Source organism: Ceratotherium simum, chromosome 11 (assembly GCF_057802395.1).
Source record: "Ceratotherium simum simum isolate JZ-2026a chromosome 11, ASM5780239v1, whole genome shotgun sequence".
Lineage (NCBI taxonomy): Eukaryota > Metazoa > Chordata > Mammalia > Perissodactyla > Rhinocerotidae > Ceratotherium > Ceratotherium simum.
In genome coordinates, this window is record NC_141910.1 from 35,795,847 (window position 1) to 35,813,658 (window position 17,812).

Consider the following 17,812-nt stretch of genomic DNA (forward strand, 5'->3'; position numbering starts at 1 on the left):
CAACAGCATCTACACATATTTATAAAATAGTACATATGTGTGAAACATTATTTAGACAGTCTATAAACAACACTTTGCCCACATAATGTCTGTTGTGCTACAACGCCTGGTTCTTTATTCTGCATTAGCTCCTGTACTATTGGTAAATCAGGAGATGATGGCAGCAAAGCACAGAGGTGGCGTTGGTTCACCCATTATTTTTTCCCCCAGCCCATTAATGTTTTGAAGTGATCAAGGGCAAGCTTTCACACAATTAAAGAGTAAGCTCAGCAATATACGAAGACCTCAGAGTAGTTGGCTTAATGACCATTGTACTTTCCACTATGTTAAGATATGTGGAAAAGCTGAGTAAAGATGAAGGGTACAAAAATATCTGCCCATATTTCAAAATTTTTTTGACTGAATTCTATACCCTGGTTTAGATTTTTAACTTTGATGAAACTGACCTTTTATTAGAAGCAAATGCCATCAAAGAGTATCTCAAAGGAGAAAACAAGAGCCCCAGACTTAAGGCTGCAAAGAGTCACCTCATGCTCGGTGCTAGGTGCGAATGCAATGGAGATTTACATAGGCTATTATTTTTTGTGTGTGTGTGACGAAGATCAGCCCTGAGCTAACATCCGACGCCAATCCTCCTCCTTTTTGCTGAGGAAGATTGGCCCTGGGCTAATATCCATGCCCATCTTCCTCTACTTTATATGGGACACCACCCCAGCATGGCTTGACAAGCGGTGCGTCAGTGTGTGCCGGGGATCTGAACCTGCGAACCCCAGGCCGCCGAAGTGGAGGGCACGCACTTAACAGGTGCTCCACCGGGCTGGCCCCTGTAGGCTACTATTTTTATTAAAGTTTGTTAATGCTTTTGTTAGTAATTATTTAAAAATTTTCATATATTTTGAGGTCTACCTTAACCGTATTTTTTTCTATAAGCTGTTATGTTTCTAGCACATGACTTTGAAGAAGGTAAGATTTTCCAAGAATACTCATGTGGTATTACCTCAGCAATATCTATATAAACTTGAGAAGCTGTCATCCTCAACATGTCCTCTAGCCTCTCAAACACACAGGCCCATCTTGCTGCAGCTCTTCTCAAATTCGATAAAGCCCCTTCTGCACTCACCTGCTCCCTATTCTCCAAGCTTTCACTAGCATCTTAAATTCCTTCCCCTATTTGTAATTTGTATTGAGTCTCATTTGCCAATTTCCAACTAGGGTGCTTCTTCCCAATTGATTATGGTTTTTAATTAAAAATAACAGCTTTATTGAACTATAACTCATATACCAAACAATTCTCCATTTTAAAGGGTACAATTCAATGGCTTTTAGTATAGTCACAGATTTGTGCAACCATCGCCACAATCAATTTTAGAACACTGTCATTGCCCCCCAACAGAAACAAGAAATTCTGTGCCCATTAGCAGAAACTTTCCATTTCCCTCCAACCTCCTGCCTCTCCTCCAAGCCTAAGCAACCATTAATCCACTTTCTGTATCTATAGATTTGACTATTCTGGACATTTCATATAAATGAATCATAGGATATTGTGACTGCCTTCTTACTCTTACTATAATGTTTTCAAGCTTCGTTCATGCATGTTGTACCATGCATGACCACTTCATTCATTTTTATTGACAAATAATGTTCCATTGTATGGATACACCACATTTTATTTATCCATTCCTCAACTGATGGGCACCACTTGGGTTTTGATAAATTCCATTCTCTACTAGTTACCTCAGCCTAGAAAGCCCTACAAGATCTATCCCAGGGTCTTAACCCAAGGACCCCAGATTCTTGGGGGTCTGAGGTAGTATAGTACATAAACATAGAAGAATTCAGAATAGTACATAAACATAAAAGAGAAGTAAATTCCATCTTCATTTTCCCTAACCTCTAACTGGAATCTAGCATTTCCTTCCATTATTAACGCAGTCAACAAACCACAGTAGTAATACCAGTATCTCTGTCTTTGTCACCAATCAAAATCCCAGATATATTTTCATATCATAGTTTTTGGGGATAATGAAACATCACTTAAACTCACATTAGTTCAAAATTAAAGAAGGTAGTAGAGCTTCATTCAAATCATGTTATTTATTGCATTAATAAAAAGGACATTTATCAAGAATTTGTTTTATATTTTGGTATATGTATTTCAATATAACTGGTTTCCTTTGTAACTCTGTTTTATTTTACGCATTTAAAAACACTATTCTGGGGGCCAGGCCCTGTGGCGTAGCAGTTAAGTGCGTGCGCTCCGCTGCTGGCGACCTGGGTTCGGATCCCGGGCGTGCACCGAGGCGCCACTTGTCAGGCCATGCTGTGGTGGTGTCCCACATAAAGTAGAGGAAGATAGGCACGGATGCTAGCCCAGGGCCAGTCTTCCTCAGCAACAAGAGGAGGACTGGCATGGATGTTAGCTCAGGGCTGATCTTCCTCACACATACAAAAAAATAATAAAAACACTATTCTGAGGAGTTCACAGGTCTCATTAGAAACCAAAAGGTCCACAGGACAAAAAATGTTAAAACCCTCTAGACCTTGCCTCTCTGGCCTCCACTCCTATCAACATTGCCCTGATTCTCTCTCTCTATGTTTGACCACCCTAGCTTTCCTTCACTCCTTCAACAAGTCAAGCCCATGCCAGCCTTAGGCACATGCACTAGCTGGTCCCACTAGCCTCCTCGCAGATCTTAACAGTAGGCTCCCTCTCATCATTCAAGTTTCATCCTAGACAGCAATTCCTTAGAGAGGCCTTCCTTGACCACCAGACCACCGGTCCACCGGACCTAGTGTCTCCCTGGCTCTAAGCCAAGTCACTCTATCACATCAATATATTCTGCTTTCTTTACTGTATTTATTCTATTTGAAATTCTTGCTCATTTATTTTACTGTCTGTCTCCCTCTACCATTCCACTATTACAGAACCTCCATAAGAAGACGGACCTTAGCTGTCATATCTACCATTATAACTCCAAGAACAATGCCTGGCACAAAGCAGGTAATCAATAACTATTTGTTGAATGAATGACTTTATGAAGGAAGGGAGCAAGGGACTGATGAATCTATCGATCACTGGTCATTAGCTTTGATATACACAACACTCATCCAGCAAAGATACTAGAGATCACACAGGGAAATAACTGTTAGCTTCTTAAATGCATTAAAATTTCCAAGTAATCAAGTCATTAAATAATATTTGTAAATACTCCAGATTCATTGTCAGCCCCTAAAGATTCATTTATAACTCCTTGAAGAATTCATTTTTAAGAACGCTGTGTGTCTCATAAACTGTTGCAATGTTTAGGTTAATAAGCTTAAGTACCTACATTTCTATAACCACCTAGAGCATAATTTAATCACCATTAAATGCTTCATCGTCATTTACAATGATAAAAATTAGAACAAATTTCAGGATAGCACATTAAGTCTATCAAGCATTAAGTGGTTCATTAAGATATACTCCTGGAATGCTGCCCAGGCCAGCTTCTAAATCTAAACCTAAACTGGTTTATTAACACTAATTCTGAGATTTATTTTCGCCGTCTTACCTATGTTCATGCCACTTATTCACAGATTAAGAGAAATACTAAGGAGACTGTCTTTAGTGAATTTAGAAAGGTTAATTTGCAAATGGCAAAAATATCAATGAAAACTGCTTTGGCGTGTGCATTACCAAAAAATAAAATGTTGTACTTTCTTGATATACCACTTCAGAATTTTCTTTTTATAAAATCTGTCAAAATTATATTTTTGGAGTATTCAGCGTACAAAATGGTGACTGTAGTTAATAATACTGTATTGTATATTTAAAGTTGCTAAGAGTAAATCTTAAAAGTTCTCAAGAAAAAAAAATTTCTAACTATGTATGGTGATGGATGTTAACAAGACTTATTGTGGTGATCATTTCACAATATATATAACTATAGAATCATTATGCTGTATACTTGAAACTAATATGATGTTATATGTCAATTACATCTCAATTTTTTAAAATTATATTTTTATTTGTGTAATTACTTGTTTAATATGTTTCCCTCGCTCTTTGAGGGCAAAGACGAGCTTTGCTTTTGCGTCCTATCACAGCCTCAGCAACTAGCAGTGTCAGGAACATGGTGAGTACTCCAAGTATTTGCTGAACCTTCCTGCTATTTCTGCTTCTATTTCCTTATCTTCTGTAACAGCCTTTGGATACTAGTCCTTTGTTATGATATAAGCAATGAATTAATCAATTTTTGCTAACGGGCCTTTATTAGTATAGAGACTCAAGTAAAATACAGAACACTGAAAGCTTTCAGGATCTCTTAAATAACAATGGGAAGACAAAGCATCTTGAACTCCTGGCACAACCATTCATCAGTAAGTAGTTTCCCATTCTTACACTGCTTAATTTTCAGTTTCCTCTTTCGAATGTTAATTCACACTCTCTCTCCTACATTAAGTGGTACCTTTTCTTTCTCCCAAAAGAAGTTACTGAGTGACTACTACATGTCAGAAATTGGACTGGACCAAACACTCATTCCTCATGCATATGCTGTACACTCTTGGGGGAGGGAGGGGACGACACAGCCACTAAAAAACTAATTATAAAGAAGGTATAAAAATACAGTGACAGGGAAATATAGGGTACTTTGCAAACACACAACCAGGGCAGGAATGTACCCAAATGTAGGAACAAGGTAGGCTTTCCCAAAGAAATGACTTTTAAGGTGAAATTCAAAGATGAGAACAAAGCTGGGTGAGACAGAAAGGGATAGATGTCTGAGTCTAAAGGAATAGCACTTACAAAGGCCTGGAGATGAAAGTGTGCAGTGTATGTGATATCTGGTGGATGCTCAAGTTCACTTGGATTGATGCAAAAAAACAAATTGCATTTGCAGACCTTTCTCCATCATAAAAGTTAGTAAATCTTAGCATTTTTCAATGAAATAAAACAGAAAATGTCAAAGTACATAGTAGTAAGTATTGTCTATTGTTTTAGTTTTATAGAATTTATTATATAATTATTTCAGTTTTTAGATATACAGTGTATATCTGTATACACACCCACGGGTATGCACTAAGTCACAATGAAAATGTATTTCATATTGTGGGTCATGGTCAAAAAAGTCTGAGAAACACTGGCAATGAGTACTAGGAAGGAAAGGGTAAAGAGATAGGCAGAGGCAACAATTTATGAGGGGCCTTTTAAACCAGTTTAGACTTTAATCCTGAAGACAGTGAAAAACCGCTGCAGGGTTTTAAGCAGGCTAATGACACATTTATATCTATATTTGAGAGAGACAGTTGGCTGGAGCAAAGAGAATGGGTTAGAGGGAGCCAATACAAGAGGCAGCAAGAGCAATAGGAGGCTGACAGTAGTTCAGGTAAGAAATGATTACAGCTTGGACTGCTTATAGCTGGCAGTGGGAATGGAAAGGTGTCCAAGGTGAAGAATACTTATGATGTGATATCAACAGGACTTGGTGATGGAGGGAATGCAATGACAGAGAGGAAAGAAGTCAAAAGTGATGAGTAGATGATGGGGCCATTTACTAAGATAGAGAACACTAAGAGTTCAGAGAGAGGAATTCAGATTAGACATTGAAACGCAGGATCATATGGGAAATCCCTGGTCAGAATTCCCATAAGGTGATAATTTGATGGTCTGACTAGCAGCAGTCCACCTCAGTCAGACCGTGAGGTCCCTAGCTCATCAGAATATTAGCCCACCATTCTGCTTCTTGTTATCTTTAACCTGCTGGGCCCCTTTAGGCATCTGTGCTTGCAATGCCTTATCCACCACCGGCAGCCACCAACTATGCCACAGACCCCCAATTCCCACCTCAAAAGAAGCCTCTCCTAGACCTATCTATGTCTAGCAAAGTTGAGGTTGCTAGGTAAATTGACTGTAACTGCACTTAAATTACTGGTAACTGTCTTCTCTCTCAAATCACTTACATTTTATTTACCCCCCTTTTTTTTTCTCCCCAAAGCCCCCGTAGATAGTTGTATGTCATAGTTGCACATCCTTCTAGTTGCTGTATGTGGGACGTGGCCTCAGCATGGCCAGACAAGCGGTGCGTCGGTGAGTGCCTGGGATCCAAACCCAGGCCACCAGTAGCGGAGTGCGCCCACTTAACCGCTAAGCCATGGGGCCGGTCCTCTTACATTTTATTTAAAATAAGTGACAAGTAATTAGAAATGACTGGCCAAATAAGTAAGAAAAAGACACTAAGACTTTCTAATCAGGTTAAATGAGCAATGAACACTAAAATCAGAATGAACTATAGGATAGTTCTGGATAGCAGCTATGAGGCACCTCCTTGCACATGCCCTCCTGACACTAACATCAGATCCAACACCTGGTACTAGTCACAAGTCTGCTGAATCTGACTTTCCAAATAGTCTATATGACTGAGAAAATCAACCTGAAGTCTAAATTAATTATAAAGTTAGTATTAACATTTTTTTTTTTTGCTGAGAAAGATCTGCCCTGAGCTAACATCCATTGCCAATCTTCCTCTTTTTGCTTGAGGAAGATTCACCCTTAACTAACACCTGTGCCAATGTTCCTCTATTTTGTATGTGGGTCACCGCTGCAGCATGGCTGCCAACTGAGTGGTGTAGGTCTGCGTCCAGGAACCAAACCCGGGACGCCACAGCAGAGCACACTGAACTTAACCACTAGGCCACGGGGCTGACCCCAACAGTTTTCATTCTATGAAATATTTTGGTAGTCAGTAATAAAAGGACATGAGTTCTGATTACCAAAGATTTTAAACAATTTATTCTGTGTTCACATTCTCTTGACTAATTTTATGTAAATTCTTTGTATTATTAATTCCAATCTAGATGTTTTATTAAGTATAATTAAACTTGATCTGACCCTTCTATTTATGAAATAGATTTAAAAATCCATGTAAGCAGAAAAAAGACTGGTAATATATCACTAATGAAAGTTTACAGTATTCACACAAATACCAGACTGGATCCAACAAATTAGCAAAGAGGCCCACAGTAGAAGTGTAGGTGAATCATAGTAAAAACAAAAATAATTCAATCACTCTGAATAATGACCTTCAACACAAGCTGCCTGTTATTCCTTCGCTGCTGTCAGCCACTCTATAGTATTGGCCTCTTACCCTTCCCTATGGCCCTTGCTCGCTTCCTTTACTCAACCTCTCTTTTCAGATTCTCTGGTCATGTCATCCCCTTTGTTAAGCACAGCCACTCGCCCTGCTTCCCCCATCTGCAAGTAATACTTTCTCTGACACCACCCCTCATTTTCCTTTACTGCTAGTGTCATTCTGACAAAACAGTACTTTTCTTTTCTATGCTTTTCCTTCTGATTCCACTGCTTCTGACTACCATTTTATACCCGTGTTAGTCCCAACTTCATAAGATTATTCGTCCTTCCTCTCACCCATCACTTTATAGCAATTTTTTCATCTTATCTTTTGGTAGACCATAATTTAAATGTCTTCTTTCCTCTCTTCCCATTACTACTTAGATCATCACTTTCACTATCTTCAATCTTCATCTTCAATGATAAAAGATTTCACGTTACAATTATATTCTTGGGCCAATGGTCATATTTATTGCCACGTCTCTGTCACTCCATTCAAATGACCCTGTACCCAGATCCCACTAAACAGTTCCAACAAAATGTACCAACTAACCACCAAAATAAAAAGCGAATAGTGGTGTGAGGATGCAAAGAAATTTTCTTGTAAACCTTATGATTGGAACTGTAAATTAGTACAACCTTCCTGGAAAAGTAATTTGTCAATATATAATTTGCTGTTAAAATGCAGACCAGAGGGGAAAAGTCTAGAAGGATTAAAAAGAAAAATTAAAAGTAGTTACTCTTCCAGAGCTAAACTGGGTGTTGACATTTACATTATTACTTTCATTATTAAAAGAAAAAAAATGCATAGCATGGCCCAGAAATTCTAGTTTTAGGAATCTACCAACAGGAAAAAAAACAAAATCAATGGGGCTGGCTTGGTGGCACAGCGGTTAAGTGCACACGCTCCACTGCAGTGGCCCGGGGTTCGCAGGTTCGGATCCCATGCACACACTGACCCACCGCTTGTCAAGCCATGCTGTGGCGGCGTCCCATATAAAGTAGAGGAAGATGGGCACGGATGTTAGCCCAGGGCCAATCTTCCTCAGCAAAAAGAGGAGGAGTGGGAACAGATGTTAGCTCAGGGATAATCTTCCACAAAAAGCAAATAAATAAAATAAAATAAAATAAAAACGCCAGAGAGGTACACAAACCTTTGAAGTTTCAATTTCCCGGAACTTTAAAACAACAGTAGATGTTAGTTAAATATAAGTTATAAAGAATAATGAATAATCTTTTTTTTTTTTTTGAGGAAGATTGGCCCTGTACTAACTTCTGTTGCCAATCTTTCTCTTTTTCTTTTTTCTCCCCAAAGCCCTAGTACATAGTTGTAGAGTTGTAGCTCTCCTACGTGGGACGCAACCCCAGCACCGCCTGAGCAGCGGCGAGCAGGTCCGTGCCCAGGATCCGAACCAGTGAACCCCGGGCCGCCGAAGCAGAACATGCGAACCCAACTGCTCTGCTGCCAGGCCAGCCCCTGAATAATCTTTAATTAAAATAATGTCAAACGATAGATGTTAAATTATGGCAAGTGACAATTAGTACTATATACATGTTTACCTCACCAATATATTCTATCACACTTTTGCATACAGCCAGTACTTTTATAACGCAAGATAAGTATCCCTACAAACCACAGCACTATGCACAATTGTGCAATAAAACCACAGAGTTTATGAGAAAAATGAGGTTAGGGCACAACACTCAGAAATTTCATCAGTGACACATTAAAAAAAAAAGATAGGAATCTAATAAAAACAGCTGCACAGTTTTACATATGTGAAACTAAATGGTCAAGAAATACATAAACACTACAATAAATAATGCACTTTCCCTTGCAAAAGACCTAAGGTTTGCTCGTGGAGGTGGACTTCTGTAGGGCTGCAGCTTGTGAGTTATTGTGAAACGATGAGTTGTCTGAAATGGGGTGCAAAGTTGCAACGCCAGATGTGAATGACGGTGGTGCATATCACACAGTGCACTGAGGTCACTGGCAGCCATCTGAGATGCATGTGCATGTTGTGTCTTTATACATTCTGTGTATTCCTACACTGCTCAGTTCAGCTGGGGGCAGTTTTCTGCTTTCACCTACTGTTTCCTACAGACAAAACTGTGCATAAGCAATGCAAAATTCACATTATGTTCACATTGTTCCCTAACATATCAACCACACTGGAACAGATCTACGTTTTTAAAACAAGTGTTATAGCAGAACTAACTATATAATTTTGTTTCAAGACTGAAACAACATATACCAAAATATTAATAATGATTATCTTTGGATGCTATGATAATTACCTATAATTTATGTTGCTTTTATAAACTGACAGATGAAATTTAAAGAAAATATTTCCAAAATACAAAATCCAACCAAATCTTAAATAGTAGCTTCACAGGCTAAAGTTTAAAAAGTGCTAAATTAGTAAAGCAGATTCCTTTCCAGAAATGCCAAATTAATTGCTTTTATATTCTTATCTTCTATTTAGAAGGAAACTAAGTAATCAAATAAAAAATGTGATTATTTTGGTTTTTTGGGGTTTTTTTCCCTTTTTATCCCCAAAGCCCCAGTAGATAGTTGTATGTCATAGCTGCACATCCTTCTAGTTGCTGTATGTGGGTCGCTGCCTCAGTGTGGCCAGACAAGTGGTGCGTCGGTGCGCACCCACGATCCGAACCCGGGCCGCCAGTAGCAGAGCGCGTGCACTTAACCGCTAAGCCATGGCGCCAGCCCCAAAAATGTGATTATTTATTAGACTAACTTACTATGTTATTTAGGGTTAAAAAAGCAAGGGACATAAGCACAAGGTGCTATAGAAACCAGAGAAAGAAACCTCTAAGTCTGCATGAGAAGGCCAGAGAAGGCTTCCCAGAAAGAGTGACATCTGAGCTCAATCTTGGAAATATCAGTAGGGGTTCATCACATGGACAAGGTAGTAAAGGATATTTAAGACAGAAAAAACATGCACAAAAGCATAAAAGGGCAGAGCATGTCTGGAGACTGAAACTACTGCACTGAGGCAGAAAGTGAACGAATATAGGGGCAGCTGAGCAGGGAAGCAGCAGCCAGCTCGTGCAAAGGAATAGGGCTTTTTCTTGTAAGTTAAGGAAAGCAATTAATGTGTTCTGAACTGAAGGAGAAGAAATGACACGATCAGATGTGCCAAGAAAGATTACTTTGGGTTTACTGAAGAGGATACACAGACCAGGGGAGGGAAACTAGCCAAAGCCATCTATAGATTCAATGCAATCCCTATCAAAGTTCCAACAACATTTTTCACAGAAATAGAACAAAGAATCCTAAAATTCATATGGAACAACAAAAGACCCCAAATAGCTAAAGGAATCCTGAGAAAAAAGAACAAAGCTGGAGGTATCACACTCCCTGATTTCAAAATATACTACAAAGCTATAGTCACCAAAACAGCATGGTACTGGCACAAAAACAGACACACAGATCAATGGAATAGAATCGAAAGCCCAGAAATAAACCCACACATCTATGGACAGCTAATCTTTGACAAAGGAGCCAAGAACATACAATGGGGAAAAGAAAGTCGCTTCAACAAATGGTGTTGGGAAAACTGGATAGCCATATGCAAAAATGAACGTAGATCCTTACCTTACACCATACACAAAAATTAACTCCAAATGGATTAAAGACTTGAATGTAAGACCTGAAACTGTGAAAGTTCTAGAAGAAAACATAGGCAGTACGCTCTTCGACATCGGTCTTAGCAACATCTTTTCAAACACCACATCTGACCGGGCAAGAGAAACAATAGAAAAAAGAAACAAATGGGACTACATCAAACTAAAAAGCTTCTGCACAGCAAAGGAAACCATCAACAAAACGAAAAGACAACCTAACAATTGGGAGAAGATATTTGCAAACCATACATCTGATAAGGGCTTAATCTCCAAAATATATAAAGAACTCATGCATCTCAACAACAAAAAAACTACCAACCCAATTAAAAATGGGCAAGAGACCTGAACAGACATTTCTCCAAAGAAGATATACAGATGGCCAACAGACACATGAAAAGATGTTCAAAATCACTAACTATCAGGGAAATGCAAATCAAAACTACAATGAGATATCACCTCACGCCCGTCAGAATGGCTATAATTAACAAGACAGGAAACAACATGTGTTGGAGAGGATGTGGAGAGAAGGGAACTCTCATACACTGCTGGTGGGAGTGCAAACTGGTGCAGCCACTATGGAAAACAGTATGGAGATTCCTCAAAAATCAACGATAGAACTACCATATGATCCAGCTATTCCACTGTTGGGTATTTATCCAAAGAACTTGAAAACACCAATTTGCAAAGGTACATGCACCCCTGTGTTCATTGCAGCCTTATTCACGATAGCCAAGACTTGGAAGCAACCTAAGTGCCCATCAAGGGACGAATGGATAAAGAAGCTGTGGTATATATACACAATGGAATACTACTCAGCCATAAGAAACGATTTAAATCCAGCCATTTGTGACAACATGGATGGACATTGAGGGTATAATGCAAAGTGAAATAAGTCAGAGGGAGAAGGCCAAATACCGTATGATTTCCTTCATTAAGTAGTAGATAATAACAACAATAAACAAACACATAGGGACAGAGATTGGATTGGTGGTTACCAGAGGGCAAGGGGAGAGGGAGGAGGGTGAAAGGGATAATTCGGTACGTGTGTGTGGTGATGGGTTGTAATTAGTATTTTGGTGGTGAACATGATGTAGTCCATGCAGAAATAGAAGTACAATCATGTACACCTGAAATTTTTGCAATGTTATAAACCAATGTTACTGCAATAAACCAAAAAATTAAAATGAAAAAAAAAAAAAAAAAAAAAAAGAAGTATATTAAAACAGAAACAAATGATTAATTGGATATGGGGAGAGGGAAGGGTTAAGTATCTCAGTATGATAGCTGTTACAATAAAATTAATCAACAAAATAATCTAGATATTTAGCGTAGTTATTTTAAGCACTATCAGAAATTTGTCCTTAATTAGTATTTTGGTGGTGAACATGATGTAATCTATGCAGAAATAGAAGTATAATGATGTACACCGGAAATTTTTACAATGTTATAAACCAATGTTACTGCAATAAACAAAAAATTAAAAAAAAAAAAAAGAAATTTGTCCTAAATGCAGAATACCATTATTTTATGCCTCAACTTTTTTTTTTTTTTTTTGTGAGGAAGATCAGCCCTGAGCTAACATCCATGCTAATCCTCCTCTTTTTTGCTGAGGAAGACCAGCTCTCAGCTAACATCTATTGACAATCCTCCTCCTTCCCCCCCCTCCCCCAAAGCCCCAGTAGATAGTTGTATGTCATAGCTGCACATCCTTCTAGTTGCTGTATGTGGGACGCGGCCTCAGCACAGCCAGAGAAGTGGTGCATCGGTGTGCGCCCGGGATCCGAACCCGGGCCGCCAGTAGCGGAGCGCACACACCTAACCACTAAGCCACCGCACCGGCCCACCTCAACTTTTTAATTTTAAAAGAAATGAGGAATAAAGGAGGTGAGGTGTATTTTTCAAATAGCTATTTCTGACAGGAGAAAGATGATTTAGAGTAGAGCTTTTACCACTTGACGCAAATCTACTTTCTACACTGTTGCTGCCCTCTGCTGTCTCTGAATTTACTTAATCTTCTTTTTTCAGGAATAACATTACAATATCGTTAAATCTAAAGTTATCAAAAACCAAAAACATCACAAGATGTCAAGAGAACACACTCAATTTCTAGCAATATACTAATATATTAAAAAAAACTTTTAAGTTGTGATTTTGCTTTTAAAGATAGTGCATTTGGTTTATTTCCTTCATAAATCAGCCCCACTCTTGGCTTTCTCTATGAGAGCAGTAGGTTAAGGAGCTATGATGAACTCTGCAAAATGCCATACTGTTGTTTTTTTTAAAACTTGAGAGGTCAGTTAGGTTCGCAATAACCAGGGCATCCCTAGAGTCTCCAATGTTCCATGTTACAGAAAGAAAAGAACACAGCTCTTGGCACCACAACACCTGGAACAGTTTTCCTCCTTTAATATTTTCTAGGCTGAGTGACTTCAAATATCTAACTTTGGACATCAGCTGCCAAACTGACAACGCAAAGCATTTGATGTAGGTAATGTTATAACCTCTCACAGGTCTATATAACTTAAGCGTTAGACCAAAAAAGTAAAGAATTACTGACTTGTTGCAAGTCTCATCAAATACATTAGGCTACCCATTTGCAGTAGGGTTGAGGAAGAGAGCCAAGCTACTCTCAATCCCAATTTCTAACTTCCATGCTTATCCCAGGGAGTGAGAAAGATTACCCAAAAAACATGCAGAGCAGTATTTCTTACCTTTTTTTTTTTGAGGGGCGATGGAAGGTGGGGTGAGTTTACCTATGCTTTTGGATATCTGATGAAAATTACAGATCCTTTTCCCAGAAAAAATATATACACTCAAAATTTTGCATAAACTTTCAGGAGGCTTCCAAGAATTTATTCAAGAATCCCAGCATTAAAGTTCCTGATATTGAGTGAAAAGATAGTCAAAAATAGATTTGTGGGAGGCAGGTGGAGGGACACTTAAGAGAAAGGCAAATAGAAGGATATGATCCAGCAATTCCACTTCTGGGTATCTATTTGAAGGAAATGGAATTGCTATCTTGAAGAGATTATCTGCACTCCCATGTTCACTGCAGCATTCTTTACAACAGCCAAGAAACAGAAACAACCTAAGTGTCCATCAATGGATGAATGTATAAAGATGTGATATATATATGTATGTATGTATATACATATATATCAGAATATTATTCAGCCATAAAAAAGAAGGAAATTCTACCATTTGTGACAACATGGATGAACTCTGAGGGTTTTATGCTAAGTGAAATAAGTCAGACAGAGGAGACAAATACACAAAGAAGTGAGTATGATCTCACTTACATGTGGAATCTAATAAAACCAAACTCATAGAACAGACTGGTGACTGCCAAAGGTGGGGGATTGGGGGTGAGAGAAATGGATGAAGGTGGTCAAAAGATACAAAGTTCCAGTTACGAGATAAATAAGTTCTGGGGATGTAAAGTACAGCATGTGACTATAGTTAAAAACACTGCATTGTATATTTGAAAGCTGCTAAGACAGTAGATCTACAAGTTCTGACCACAAGAAAAAAAAATTTGCAACTATGTATAGTGATGGATGTTAACTAGACTTACTGTGGTGATCATTTCACAATATATACAAATATTAAGTCATCATGTTATACACCTTAAATGAATACAATGTTATACGTCAATTATATCTCAATAAAATTGGAAGAAAAAAAAAGACTGTCCACCTCAGCAGTGAAACCCAGTAAGATAAGAACTAGACCATGTTCACTGGATTTAGCAACACGTCAGTCACCCAGTAAACGCCCTTTCAGTACTGTGGTCAGGGCTGGAAGCCAGTCAAGCAAATGAAAGATGGAAATGTAGGCTTGCAGAAACTTGCCTGGGCATGGAAAGAGGGAGAGAGATACAGGTGGCACAAGAAGAGAACAAAGGGATAAGGATGTCTTTTCTTAAAAAAAAGAATAGATGTGAATTATTTTTAAAATACTTTGTGGTAAAGAGCCAATAGAGAGATTAAAGGGAAGTGGGGGATAAGAAGTAAAGGAGTGGGGGTGGGGACATGGGGACAGAAAATTAAGGGAGTTCCAGGGGCTGGCCCACTGGCACAGTGGTTAAGTTTGTGCCCTCTGCTTAAAGTTCACATGCTCCACTTCGGCAGCCAGGGGTTCACAGATTCAGATCCCGGGCACGGACCTAGACACCGCTCATCAAGCCATACTGTGGTGGTGTCCCACATACAAAATAGAGGAAGATGGGCACAGATGTTAGCTCAGGGCCAGTCTACCTTACCAAAAAAAAAAAAAAAAGGAAAAAGAAAATTAAGGGAGTTCCTAACTCAATACCAGTCCTTTCTCAGGGAAATATAAAAATATTTATTTACTATGTGAGGGAAGAGATGGAGAGAAGAGGTTCAAAACAGCTGATATAATGGTAAGATTGAATTGTTTAGAGAGCCCATCTCCATAATTATACCCTGATTATACTCCTAATACCAGTCAATCCTCTTGTGTTTCCAGTTGGTCCTCTTGGAATGGCCAGAAGATATGGAATCAGAAAAACAGAGAAGATCATCTTCATTTATAAGATGGGGAAATTGAGGCATAAGGAGGGTAAATGGGTGCATAAGCCACACTACAGAAGTATGGAAACAGGAAAAAGACCCATTTTCTTTAATTCCACTTTAGTGGAACTAAATGCAAGGGCATTTAAGTCTCATCAGGCTAACGAGGAACCTTGACTATAATGGGAATACTTTTATACACTGGTACTTTGAGAAGATAAGCACTTAGCCATCTTTTACACTGTGCTAGGTAAATAAGGGAAAAGATTACCACAAAATTTAAATTAAATCTATACGTATTTTGCATCCTGTCATCCTAGAGTTGAGTTTCTTTAAGTCTGTCTGCAAAAGGATAAAACTTTCTCATAATATTGAAAGGTTTGTTTTAATAGTTCTAAGGGATATTCATTTTCAACTCTGAAACTTAAAATGCTTTATGTATTAGACATATAATTCTATTATTACTAAAATATTTGTTGTAGAAACTTATGTTCACTTAAAGTTCAAAACCACGCTTGTCAGAGCAAGTTGATTTTATCCACCAATAGTATATTAACTTTACTGTTAATTAACTTATATGTGACTTTGCGCACTTTATTCTGGTAACTTCACTGTGACTTCCACTGTTAGAGAGCACCAAGACCCTTTGTCTTAACTTACTTTCACAGGTATGCCAGAAAGGTTAACCAGCAGGCCTAGAATTAGCTTGTACTGTTTTCCTAAAGTTCCTGCAGGGCAATGAGCCCTGATCAAGGCATGAAACATACTAATTGTGCTGTTTTGTAATCATGGGTCCGAGGATATTCAGGAAGGTTTTTTCAGCTTGTCAGCATTGTTTTCTGTGATTGATGATTTGCACCTGGTCTCAGGGAGGCCTCCCAGAGGGCAGTGTATAGAAGCTCATTATAGAACAAGAATGTGCCCACAAGGCCAGCAAAATATAAAAAAGCCCAGCCAAGACTCCATTTCAGGCTCCCTGGTTCCAAGGTGCTCTGCACACACTGGTGGTCCCCGATCCAGGAGAGAAAGTGCACCTCACCACAGACTTTTCAAAACGAAGGACAATAGGAACCTGCACCTCACCTCTTTGCCTCCTTGCTATGACAGCCTTTGGCTGTGATGCATATCCTCATCAGTGCTGCTGCTAGATTGTGTCCTTTTCCTGTAATAAACTGTAGATTTGTAAGCACTGTCATTCTGGGTCCTGTGAGTCTTCTTAGCAATTGAACCCTGTTCAACTGCCAGTGTTAGTGCAATAAACCTATTAAAAACCCAGTAATCCTAACATCCATTTCTAAAAAGCAAAAATTCCAAGTTGTCTCATGACTCCTAGCTTCTGCAGTGTAGCTATAGGTCAACACAAACCTGTTATTAGACAAACTTAAAGAGTAAGTCACCAAGACCAACTTTTAGCACATTTGCTAAGTATGTTAAGAGTGAAGGAAAACAAAAACAAAATCAGTTTGTTACCTTCATATTTTTCCAGAGCCTGTATAACATTAGGGAGTTGATTTATACCCTGATAGAGTCGATAGCAATCTTGTAAGTTTGCTGCTTGTCTTTGAAATTTCTTGGCAAGTCGGTTAAGATCTGGGAATCGACGAAGTAAATCTTCTTGCAAACTCTGCCTCAACTCTGCATCTTCTACAAAAGCTTCCACCAAATTTAATCTGAAATAAATTACAGTAGAATTAACCTTATATATTTTTGTATAAAATTAAAATCTGTCAAACAAGTACATAAGTCTCGACTAAATGAACTCAAAAATTTCATGTAAGGAGCTTAATCTATTCTGAAATGTCAGCTTTCTATAGAGGATGGAAAGCTCCATAACATTGTGATGTAAGCAGCTTCTGATTAATTAATAACCAAATTAATGTTTAGTTAAGTGGTATCATAAGATACTGAAATATACCCAATTTTGTTTGACTTTCATCAAATTGACATTTCTTAAATAGAAGAATTTCATTACTGGGACATGTTGTTACTAACACATTATTATTGCACATGTAAATAATGATCTTTAATGAAACAGAATTACAGTTCAAGAATGTTGCCAAATCCAATACTTATTCCATCAGACGGTCTTATAAATTTTCAGAATGCATCCTAAAATTACCTCATGACAGTACAAAGCCAAAAATTTCTAACTGAAATAAGTTTATTGCTTCCCAAAGTCAATAAATATAATCTCAGCCTGTTTCAAGAACTGTAAAATATGCAGTTCATATTGTTTTTGCAATTTACTGGTATCAGTGGCTTTCCATTTTTTTCCCTGTAATCCACAGGAAGAAATACGTTTTTACATCACGACCCAGCACGCACACTCACAGACATTGTAGGCGGCAGACCATGCCACCTCAAAACATGCCACTTTGGCAGAAGGAATATTTTGAGTTGAAGACTATTGAGAAGCAGCAGAAAAAAGAAAAGCTCTGCCTTCTCCCTATTTGCATAAAAGCAGGACAAAAACTTACAAAGATTCCCCCCTCCCTTCTTCACCAGGAAGGACAAAAGTTAACCA

At 38.4% G+C, this 17,812-nt stretch overlaps 1 protein-coding gene across 1 annotated transcript in view; it reads right to left on the minus strand.

Moving 5' to 3' along the window:
* Positions 1 to 17,812, minus strand: part of MSH2 (mutS homolog 2) — a 74,007-nt gene that overhangs the window by 31,622 nt on the left and 24,573 nt on the right. Inside the window, exon 7 of the mRNA XM_004436672.3 lies at positions 16,759 to 16,958. Coding sequence (XP_004436729.1) covers positions 16,759 to 16,958 — 200 coding nt within the window. The remainder of the gene's footprint in view (positions 1 to 16,758; positions 16,959 to 17,812) is intronic.